The sequence below is a fragment of the Pteropus alecto genome, unplaced genomic scaffold, assembly GCF_000325575.1.
Source record: "Pteropus alecto unplaced genomic scaffold, ASM32557v1 scaffold155, whole genome shotgun sequence".
Lineage (NCBI taxonomy): Eukaryota > Metazoa > Chordata > Mammalia > Chiroptera > Pteropodidae > Pteropus > Pteropus alecto.
The window spans coordinates 9,925,310-9,937,453 of NW_006438113.1; the positions used below are offsets into that span (position 1 = coordinate 9,925,310).

General features: G+C 42.0%; 1 protein-coding gene across 6 annotated transcripts in view; it reads right to left on the reverse strand.

The window, feature by feature from the left end:
• Positions 1 to 36: 36 nt before the first annotated feature.
• Positions 37 to 12,144, reverse strand: part of KAT6B (lysine acetyltransferase 6B) — a 165,777-nt gene continuing 153,669 nt past the window's right edge. For all 6 annotated transcript variants that reach the window (XM_025049354.1, XM_015592264.2, XM_025049353.1 and 3 more), the window contains exons 14-18: positions 9,448 to 9,679; positions 8,971 to 9,130; positions 8,015 to 8,359; positions 5,541 to 5,832; positions 37 to 2,737 (exon numbers count right to left, since the gene is read on the reverse strand). In XM_025049354.1, the coding sequence (XP_024905122.1) occupies positions 198 to 2,737; positions 5,541 to 5,832; positions 8,015 to 8,359; positions 8,971 to 9,130; positions 9,448 to 9,679 (3,569 nt within the window). In that variant the 3' untranslated portion in view covers positions 37 to 197. The remainder of the gene's footprint in view (positions 2,738 to 5,540; positions 5,833 to 8,014; positions 8,360 to 8,970; positions 9,131 to 9,447; positions 9,680 to 12,144) is intronic.

The window sequence follows — 12,144 nt, forward strand, 5'->3', positions numbered from 1 at the left end:
AAAAAAAAATTTTTTAAGGGTTTTTTCTCCCAACCCTTTTTTTTTTTTTTTTTTTTTTTTTTTTTTTAAATAAATGGTGCCAACAAATGTTTTTGCATTCACACCAATTGCTGGTTTTGAAATCGTACTCTTCGAAGGTATTTGTGCAGGTCGATCCAATAGTGATGCCCAGGGGTTTTTGTGACTGCCCATGTTGCCTACCTTCTCATGTAGGACCCATTGAGAGATTGTTTGGACATGCCCGTGTTCATGTAGCCGTGATGTCCGGGGGCTGTGTACATCATGTTACCGTGGGGTGGGGTCTGCATTGGCTGCTGGGCATATGGCTGGGTCCCCATCATGCCCATCTGCATCTGCATAGGGTATTGGGGCGTTTGATTCATGTAGCCGTGATTGCTGTGGTAGCCGCTGTTCATCATCGGCTGGGACATGCTATACCCATTCATGGCATTGAGAGTGTTCATGTTCATGTTCACAGAGTTGACATTGTAGGCTGGGGCTGGCATCAGGTTCACACTCATGTTCATGCCTCTTTGCATGGTTAAAGTCCGTGCAGGACCCTGCATGGCTACAGTCTGAGAGCGCCCATAGATTTGCGACTGATGGGTGGCAGCAGCTGGTGACAGAGATGCCGATTTGGTTCTCATGGAGACGTGGCCCTTGCTGGCAATCTGGGTTTGCAGTCTTTGGCTGTGGGAGATGCCAATATTTGATGCAGCCATGTTCCGTTGCAAAAGAGGCGGTGGCAGATTCATTGGAGGAGGAGTCAGGTTGGGGGGTGGGGTCATGGTAGCTTGTGCTTGGGGTCCCCCAGGGACGGAGTGTGGAGACTGAGAAAGCTGAACAAGCCCTGTGTTACTTAATGGTGTGGACAAAGAGGCACTGTTTGCATAGGAAGTTACAGCAGCAGAATGGCTGTAAGGCAATGAATGATCAATAAGTGTATTAGTTAACTGCTGTAGTTTGGCAAGGCTGAAGGTGGCTGACGGCTGTGGGTAGTGCCCAGCCCCAAAATCACTTTGACCCATTCGTTCATATAAGCCAATGTTGGCGTTGCCGGTCTCGGGGATCTCAGCCAGCTGCATCGGCGGGGTGAAGTTAGCAGCCATGCTACACTGAGCCAGCTGCTGGCTGCTGCTCGGAGGCCGCTCCACCACACAGCCTTGTGGAGACTTGACGCTACAGGTTGGGGGGGAACTGATACTGGTTTGCTGCAGCATGCTGCAGCTCCCGCTGATGTTGGACATCTGCTGGGTGACAGCACAGCTGCTCTGTGTCAGATTGCTAGAGGTGAGGTTGCTATAGGAGCAGCTGTTCTGTGAAGAGCCATTCCCACAAATGCTGCCACCCATAGTGGAATCATAGCTACTTGGGTTTTCGTAGTTCTCAGTTGTGCTCTCGATACTGCCCAGGTCACTAAATCCGCTGTCTACGACTTGTTGTGAATGATCTGAAACTGATGGGACATCCATCATTGGACTGGTTTCCATGTTCTGCAATGATGGCACTGAGATGGCACTTTGATCTGGGCTGATTTGGGCATAGCTGTTTTCCAAGGCAGGGACACTTGGACTGCTGACGGAACGTACTGACTGGCCAGGATGGGAATGGACGGATGAAACTGGGCTACTGTGGTCCGACTGCTGGCAATCGTCCAGAGTGGCAGCAATCTGTGGACTTTGGTCTGCATGGGTGTAGTTCTGTAGGCTTCTACAGGCCTCTTGAGTCTCGGCACAGTCCTGGAAGGTGTCGTCCTGTTCACTGTTCTCCTGGGTCAAAGACTGAACTGCCTGGACGGTCTCAGAGTCGATTTCCATGGTTGCTGTATGTCCCTCTTTGAACTCAGAATCTACTTCTTCACTGTTCTTTTTGTCCTGTTTCTGCGCCTGTTCTTCAGGGGGCTCCTCATCAGATTCAGGTGCTGCTTCAGGGTCTCCAGCAAGCTCCTTGGGTTCACTGTTACAGGAAGCTGCAAGGTCAATGCCACAGTCCATTAAGACCTCTGGTTTCGAATGACTATGCTGGACACTAAGGTCTAAAAAAGCCTCCTGGTTTTCCAGTACTTCTTTGAAGGCTTCTCTGGGGCATTCCTCCTTCTCCGCTCCCACAGATTCCATGTGACTGTCGTCTTCATCGTCGGCATCGTGACCCTCGTTGTGAGATGGCTCCTCATCCTCTTCCTCCTCCTCCTCATGCTCCTCCAAACGCGCAGCGTCTTCTCTCTCCGTGCAGACTTCTGGTTCCGCCTTTTCCTGACTTTTAGCACCACCGGGGGCCTTCTCTACATCTCCTTCCTCTTCCTCCTCCTCTTCCTCCTCCTCTTCCTCCTCCTCCTCCTCCTCTTCCTCCTCATGTTTGACTGGATCGTCTTCCAGTTTTTCACCCGGTGATTTATTTGGACTTCTAGGTGAACATGTTTCCTCCTTTCTGTTTTCATCCCGAGGCAGCAGGGGTTCCACAGCTTCCTTGGTCTCCTCCTCACTCCTGGTGGGAGTGGGGCTGCTTTTGTCTTCCAGAGTCTCCTTCTGCTCTTCCACTGTTACCTGGTCGTCAGGTTCCATGGGTGTTTCTGGCGGGGTGTACAAGTTCAGTTTAAATCCAGTCTTCCTTTCTTTGTTTGGCCTCCACTTAGAAAGACCGCGCTTTGAGCCTTTAGGCCACACTTGCTTGCACTTTAGAGGTTCAGGATTGTCTCTACTGCCTTCTTTCAAGTTATTTGCATTATGATCCATATTGTCTTAGCGAGGAGACAGAGAGAAAGGGGAGGAAGAAAAACAAAGTCTTAGAAAGCATAACCATGAATAACTTGAATTCATTCCTCTAAATTAATTAGCAAGCGCTGCTTTCAATTTAGCATTTTAAGAGTTGATGGTAAAGACATAATCAAGACTAATGCAGAATAATATTGTGGTATAAACTGAGTAAATAACCTAGGCCTGGGGAAATAATATATGCTACACACACACATACACACGCACACAGACAGTCTCAACAGAAAGTTGTGCTTTTTATAGAAAGCACATGTATAGGGGCAAATTATTTGAGTTTAAAAAACAAGACATTCTCTGATGCAAAAGCCCAGAATACTACAATGTAAAAAACAAACAAACAAAAAACATTTGAACATTTACAAATTAGAAAATACAGGGGAAAAGGTTAATACTAGCTCATATCTAATCGCCTCTGTACTAGAGAAGTGAATAGAGGCCCAACTCATGTATCTATCCTGAGAAAGTGAACTTCGGTTCATGGACAATTACTGGATTGAAATGATCTTAGATGACATTATTTACTCTGATTTGAATGTTCTCTCTGGCATAAAAATAAACTGTGTACCTCTGAAACAAATGAATAAATAACTAAATAGCCAAAACACAAATGCATCTGTGATCCACTACGGGACCATCATGACACAAAATATAATGTATTTAGCATGAAATTATTGAACATTAAAACACGGGTATTCCTTTTTTCACTAATTCTGTCCAGACTGTATTTTGGATCGATTTGCTGCTCAAATGTATGGTTTGAATATTACAGTAAATAAGAAACAAACCATAACTGTCAAGTTAATTTTAGTTCATCTAATACTATTTTTACTGTATATGTATACACATATGAATATAAATAAATATGTAAATATATTTATATAAATATAAGCAAACATATGGCACTATGTTCCTGAGATAGGAATAAAGTAAGTTTCTGAATAGTCATTTCAGCAGTAGAGTAGAGAGCCTGCCCCACACACACATCCTCATGATTCAGCCAGGAGTACAATATATAAAGCAAACAAATGAATATATAAATAAATATAAATAAAAAACATCCAAATTTTCTTAAGATCTTTAGAAAATTAAAGATCATACTGATCTTCTGGAAGGGTCAATTTAAAGGAGAAGCTTTACCAAGAGAAACAGCCTTATTAGGAGAACAAAATTTGGAGAACTTATTTTGGAAAACAAAAATGAGATCTAATAATCAATGTGGAACAGAGATCCCTGTGCCAGAGTGGAGTGATCTCTAATCCAATCAGTACAAAGCAGTGTGAGCTTTTAGCTCATATATGTAATGAAAAGATTATACATAAACTTACCTGCAAGTATTGCATGCAAACTGGCTAGCTGAAAAGAACACATATGCGATGTAGACGAATTCCTTCCGAAGTGCAAAGTACAATACCCAGTTAACAGACATCTCGAGAAGTTCACAAATGGTTTCATTTCTAGTCCCACGGGCAGGTAATAGCCATGCCAATGCCCTTGGATTCCACATTCTTAATTTCCACATGCTACTGGACCTACCATCTTTTGTAGGAAGACCTCTCTAAATCAAAAGATGAGTTTTCTCATAATTATTTTTTTTAAAAAAAGAAGGTTCTGAAAGGAATCAGGTTTAATATCGCTTAGAATTTTTAAAGGCAAATGGCACAAAGTGGAGAATGAAGGCAGTGATGACTCATTTACAGGCTCCTGAGAAGACAGCTAAGAAGTGGAAATAAGGCTCAATTTCCATAAAAAAAGATCTTTTGCTGAAGTTTGCTGTTGTTGTTTGTTCATATGTTTGTTTAAAAAAACTAAAGAACAAAGCTTGGTTTCTCTATACCCAGGGTAAGATACCATTCCCTCAGCAAAACATCGTATGCAGCAATAGTATTCCTGTTAATTAAGAAAGTCAAGAAGATGTTTGCTCATGTTCTTAAAATTGTGGCTTTTCACAAACTGAGAGTGATAACCTCTGGTGCCCAGAGAGATGAGATGGCCTGTTCTCTAGATGGGAATGAAGTAAGTTTATGAATAGAGTCATTTCAGCAGTAGAGAGCCTGCCCCACACATCCTCATGATTCAGCCAGGAGTACAAGCTTCCAGACCAGCAGGCAAGGGCTGGCTGCTTTTAAACAGGGCATCGAAGACCATTCACTGGTGTTTCCCTATTTTTTTAAAAGATAGTGTGGGGTGTCCCTGCCAGCAGCAACTATAAAATATCACCTTAAAAGAAAGGACAATTTCCTGATTTCTACATTAATCTGTATTAACAAAGCTAATAGTGATGGTGTAAGTTTAGATGATTCCCGATAATCATATATCTTAAGACACTACTGACTATAAGATGTACCATTAATTTACTAATAATATTTGTTTTTCAAGGAAAAAAATATTGCATTCAATGCTCACATTGATAATAATATATATCCTGATTTCAGAAATATTAAATGTGGGAAAAAGTACATATTAGAATCAAGAAATGCAGTGTGTTTCTTATTGACAGACTTCAAAGTTTGTGAGGATAAGCCAATTTGTGGAAAGTAAGATGAACCCACCTAGAGGAATGTTCTGGCCTTAGAAGTTGTTTAACATAAAATCCAATTCCAGGAAGAAGGGATAGAACCTTTTATGAATGAGAAAGGACAGATGAGCACTTATTTCTGGTGGGTCCGTACATCCTCAGAGATGCCTTTGGGCATGACTCCAGGTGCCTGCTTTTTGGCAGTAATGTACAGAGATTCAGAAGGGTAAGATTTTTATAATTCCTCCACTTACTTCTACAAGGGTCAGCATTCTTAAAGCAATGATTGTCTTTTCCTTCCTCTTCCTCTGCTTGTCTTTTCTTCCCAGGCTGATGTTGGAATGCTTTTCTCAGGACTGGCTTCCCACCATCTTCCTCCACTTCAATCTCACAGGTAGGCTCCAGCTGTGGCATTGGCCTCTCTTCATCTGAATTGTCAAAGGGCTCGTTCAGTACTTCTGTAGTCTCAGAAATGGTCTCAGTGGTTACACTGCTGTTGATCCTCCTGCGTTTACGACCCCTCTTCTTCTTTAGTACAAAAGGCCTCTGAAATTAATTCCAAACATAATACTTAAGAGCTCATGAGAAATTAAACGTTTGAGTTGATATGCAGCAAACATGTACTGAACATGTGTATGAAAACATGTGTCTGAGAATACAGAATCAAAGATTTCAGTATTGTCTTTGTACTTAACCTTCCATTTGATGTTTAACATCCCTCTTGGGCTCCAACTACACAGGTAAATATTTTCCAAATCAAACAGTTGTTTACTCAAGCAGATGCTTTGAGAGGGAACATCCTAGCAGCTTAACTGTAGATTTTAAAAGCTAAGGTTTGCTTTTTCTAGCATGTATTTTCCAGTGGTACTTGTTAGCTTTGATGTCCTGTATATTATAGCTATTAAGTCATCACGGACTCCGATGTTTCTATAAATATTGCAATAATTAACTAGCTACTGGGTAACCCATTTAATACTTGATAACTGTTCAAGGAGCACCTACTACATGCAAAGCACTCTAGGAAATACGATGGCATATAAGACTAGCCTCCTTGTTCCCATTTCATAAGACTTCAGGAATGATGAAAAGAGAAGAGGAAAGAGCACTGGAGAAAAGATTACTCTACTGTTCAAATGTTAACAGAGTCATTTATTGGTGGCTGCAGAGATGTCAGCAAATTTTACAAAATATTTCGATTAGAAGGCACATAAAATAAAAGATATGCGAGGTCGATCTTATTTATATAAAATGTAAATTTTTTTTCTAACTGCACTGAAGTTTGACACAAATGACTCCCCATAATTTCAATTATGAAACATGTTTTCACAAGTGAAAAGTATTTAATGATACAAAATTCAAAAAGAAGAATAACAGGAAGATTTGCCGCTAAAATATAAATCTGTCAATAATGGGCCCCCAAAGTTACTGAAAATACATTGCAAAGAAGGGTTTGAAATGCATGAAATGCATGGGGAAAACTCAAACTCCAGGTAAACTGTACCCAAGAATTATTGTGTCTCACATTTTTTTAACTCTCTGAATGTTCACTAAAGTGCACATATAAGCCTGAAAAATCATATCCTATAATTTAATATTTATGGATATTAATCTCTCAATTGGCCTGCCCTCCCTAATACACAAGAATTTTCCCAAACATGAGTACAGCCAATATAAAGAGCTGGTTTTCTTTGGGCTAGGTCCATTTATATGGTGGTATTCCATATCATGCCTTGGATGATCCTGATTTTTCATGTTTTTAAAACAAATTTCTTTTTGTTATATACGTAAAACACGAATACATTTGCCTTGTGAGAAGTCGAAACATTATTCATAAGCCTGAAGTCCACTTTATGGGATGCTCCTTTCTAGCACCGCCCCACAGCTGCCCTTCCATTAAGAGGGTCCAGGCTTTGAAGAAAGTGCACCAAGCTGGGAGTCAGGACAGCAGGATCTTTGACAGACATCACAGAGGATGGCCTTGGGTAGAGTCTTAACTTACTCTGTGTTATCTCTATTAGTCTTGGCTACACTAACACTATCTGGCCCCTCCCTATGTCACAGACAGAGACTGAAGACAAAGATAGAAGATCTGGGTTGAGCAATTACCTAAAGACATTATCAATTCTTTACCTTCTGCACAGGGTGCATGTAGAGAAACCACCAGGCTACTAAGACATAAGAAATTTCAGTGTACTTGGCTGCAAATACAAAATATCAGCATCCAAATGAAGGGCCTCAAATACCTTCTAACAATTCTATGTTGAGAACAAGAAAAAGAAATAGAATTAGGAGCCCTGGGCTTACAGTCTGAACACTCATCTGGTTCTGGCTCCATTTCCAATGAGTTGTGTTATTGGACAAGTCTCCTAGCTTCTCTAGCCTTATTTTCATCAAAATTCCTCAAAGGGTGGTTTACATGCTCTCCAGGGCCCTTTTCTGTTCCCAGAGCCTGACTTACTCAGGTACCACAAACCAGCAGGTGGCAGTAACTACCAGACTAGAAAGCCAGCCTGTCCCTGGTTTCCTGTTGCAGGCACTAACAAACCTCGAGAAGTAAACACAATCATGACCATAAGATAAACGATGATGATACATGATCTGCGAAATTGGATACAAATAAACTATATCTAAAGAATAAGGAGTGAAACAAATACTAATAGAATGTTTGTAATGACAAATAAGATTTGATTGAAACTGACTCAAAGACCGAAACTCTAAACAGACATACCTTTCTCTTTATGGCAACCGACTGTGGTTTGGTCAGTCTTGGAGGAGAGCTTTGAATGTTTTCTTCCTCTTCCTCTTCTTCCTCCTCCTCTTCCTCCTCTTCCTCTTCTTCCTCCTCCTCTTCCTCCTCCTCCTCCTCTTCCTCTTCCTCCTCTTCTTCACTGCTCTCCTTAGACAGCTCGACCAGTTGCCCTCGCTCCCCAGCCACTGGCCGGCTCTCCGGGGAATGCAAATATTTATTCTTCGATTGTACTTTTGCAGGTGATTGCCTACTGTTAGCTCTAGATGACAGGATTTCTTGCTCCTCCTTTTCCCAGCAGCTCGCTTGTTCCATTAGCCGCTCAGCCTAAAGGGGGTGGGGGGGCGCGGGGGGAGAGGTAAAAACGGCAGGCCAGTGAGAGGGCAGTTATGCAGCCAGAGCCTCTAGGGAGCAAAGGCAGAGGATCTCTAAGTCACTTCTGATCAGAACAGCCAGCCAAGCAATATTCCGGCAGCATCATCTTAGGACTCCTTGACATCAGTTAGGATAACAAATCAAAGAAGATTGCGTTTCATGGGATATTTAGCAGTATTAATGATGCAGCGAATTGATTTGAGTCCTTTATCACTACATTACATGCTCAGTGGCATGGAGCATTTTAAGCAAGTTCATAAACACAAAGAATCGATTGACACTGCAGCCTTGGAGCTCAGCACCAAATTTGATCTGATTACATGCTGTCAGTAGTGAAAAATGCTGCTTTGTGATCAATAATAAATGTTTCATTTTTCATACTCAATTCAATAAAATTATCATGTCTTACCATGCAACCTCAGTTAGATAAATTAGTGCCATATCATTTCACAAACTCTCTCGACATAACCAAGCTTTTGACAATGATGTTAAATGACTTTCTTAGCTTAAGAATACTACAAGATTGAAGTCACACAAGTTAGGCCGAGGAAGCTGTTCATTACCTCTTTTTCAGCTTCTCGCTCTTCTTCAGAAACTGCAGCATTAGAAATTAGAATTGGCGTCCACCTCAGACTCTCTGGATCAAGTTCATTGGAGCGGGAACAGGTTTTCAGCTTTTCCATGTGGCCCAATATCAACTTTTCCCTTCTAATGATAACAAATCTGTAATGTGATGAGGCAGAACAAAGTGCAATCAAAAGCTGAAGTTTCATTTCACCTTCACATAATGACATATGCTAGCACTAATATTACCTGGGTTAGGAAAAATCAGAAAGCTCATCAATGAAGAAGTACAGCAAACTGAAATTTGACCAGCAAAAAAAGTGTCATTTCCTGTTTTCTTTTAGGAGAAAAGTTTTTAATAATGCCATTGGGAAACTTCTTATCTTTAACTGGAATAAATCTGCCTGACTCCAGGGATCCTTTCTGGTGTAAGATGCTTGAGAGGCAGCCGGGTTGCCCAGGGCACCAGTACTCACCTGCCATCCCTCTTGTCGATCATGTGGAGGTGCTGCAGAGTGGTGGCGATGTCATGTGGGCACATGCCTGTAGCTCTGCTGATCGCCTTGATGCTGATGTGCCTCTCATGGTGGTGGTAGAGATATTCTAAGATGACACTCTTCCAATAGGCCAGGTAGGAGAGACGGCCCAGATCAGAGAGGGGCTTTTCAGGAGATCCTGCTTGGCCTTCTCTTCTAGAAAGCAGATAGCCTAGGGCAGAAAAAGCAAAGTCAACCTTGCTGTGGTGTTTTCAGACACTGGAACAGGGGCCCCTCAAAATAACACAGGTAGCATCAAGGTAAAAACATCGCATCAGAGAAGAGCACAAAGTTTATGTGTGTAGTCTCTTCTCACTTACAGTGATTCGATCTCCATGAAGTTTGTGCTTCCGAATCTTTTACGGTGGCACTGTAAGTCAATTCATGCAACTAGCGGCAGTATTCCAAACATACATGGTGACATGCTTAACAAAACCAAGTGAAGATATTACTTCTGATGAGTCTCAACATCCGAGTTTCCCATCAGCTTTAGATTCTTTCAAAAAGTAAATGTCAGGCACTTACTCAGAAATCCTGTTGAGGGACCACCCCAAACATTAATGGGCAAGTTGTTTTCCACAGGAAAGACCTAATGACCCTTTGACAGCTGGGTCTTAATAAAGAGAAGGGCCTCTGTTGACTCGGATTCTATATTGCTTGTTACATTTAACTAGCAGGCTGATCTGAAGCTTTGTTTTAGGACTAATGAAGGAATGTCTTTTAAGTCCTGCTGCAACTCGCATCAGCTCCACTAGCTCTATTTTCATCTCTTTCATGGAAATTAATTTATAATCCAACCCCAGAATGTTGTTCCTACAAATTAAAACAAAACAAAACGACCTCCTTAAAGCACACTGTTTTATGTATACTCAGAGAGTCCCTGAGCACGGAAGCTTTAGAACGTGCATTTTACAGCATTCCTGTGAAGGTTCTTTGGCAAAGGAACTTTAAAATGAGAGAAACTTTAAATCCACTTGAAGGTAATGAATGAAAGCTAGCGGCTGTCTGAGTAATTAAGAGCCACTTATGGAGCAGAGAAGAAATGCTATAAACTAATGGTGTCTACCTTGCTCTAATTATCTATTTCAACAGCCTCGCCTTCATGAACTTCCTAAATTTAAACAAACATCAACCACATACAGTAGGTGGCAGCAATTACAAAATCATGCTGCTCTGTAAACCACCCAAATCTTCAGCATTTTTCTTTTTTATCTACATTTCCAAAATGGCTGCATTCTCAAGAATTTTCTCAATTTTGATTTTTTTTTTGTCAGAAAGAGAAATGCTTCTGATGCATTTTCCTGCCTCTCAAAATCACTGTAAATAATGCAGAAATACAGAATAAAAAATGCAACCTGACCTCAGAGAGGTATAACACAGCATTTTGCATTTTGACGGTTTTAATCTGAATGCCATTATAAAGAATAGGCATACATTTAACTTCAGGTTTTGCTGAAATCTTTTGACTTATTTGTCTCTTTAACTCCTGTTTAAGTGCAAAGAATTTGATTGAATGCAAACAAGCACCACAAAATTTTACAGTCAAACCATTATACACACATCATTCGGCTGCACACAGAGGCTTTCAAGAGCAGTGTGTCAGGAATGCTAACAGTGATGGCTACTGTGCCGAATCCAGCCTATGTAGTGCCCTGTCGATATGGAGAAAAACTCTCTGCCGCCAGAGTACAAAGGGTGCCCAAACCTCAGAACACAGATAATTGGCACATCCGTCACCTGCCTTCTAAGTGCTTGGAGCATGCTGAGAAATTTACGCAGTCGGCTGGAGGTCCCAGCTCTGTACTCCTGGGGGGAAGAGAACCATAGTACCGTGGATGTGGAACTAGCCCCCTTTTTGTCCATGAGATCCCACAATTAAAAGTCCCCTGCAGTGACTATAAAATTCCCTACCCCTTCACTGGTTCTTATCTGAGCCCCACAGTTGGGGACAGAAAGCGCCCCCCGCTCCCCCAGCTTAGCAGAAAGATTTCTATATAACCAAAATGGTCAGAAGATGGCATGTGCCCTCCCTACCTTACGTCCCCCACTACGATGAGCAACCTTATCCAGCAAGCACATGTATTTCTTTGTTCCGTCTTCTCTTCCCACAACTTCTACTCTGGGCTAAGAGGAAGCAGTCAGAATCCCCCCAAAACATATTTTACACAGCTGTTCATGTTTTTACATCCAGAGGTAGTACAAATACACCTTATTGAAGGGTCTGAGCCAAAAGTGATTAGGCCACTGGAACCATCAGGCAACTTTGGGTCTGTGGAGAGCATTTAGGCACAAACCTTTCAGCATCGGCTACTCCCATTATGTTAAATGGCTGTCTCCGGGGACACTCCCTTGGACACAGTCCACAGTCTGAATGACACTGTCATGGAAGAGTACTGGGACCTGATGGGGGCAGGGGAGTGAGCAGTTGGGCAATGAGCCCCGACGAGCATGCATACACCGAGCCCACTGGACTTTCACAGCAACTGTGCTAGCAAATGCTACGAAGCAGGGAGGCTACCAACATCTGCCAGGAAGTGATATTTTTCCTGGGTGCTGGTGAGAAAAAACTGCAAACCAAAACTCCAACCAGAAAACATCAAGCCGGTTTTCTGGGATGATATGCACCAACATTACAGA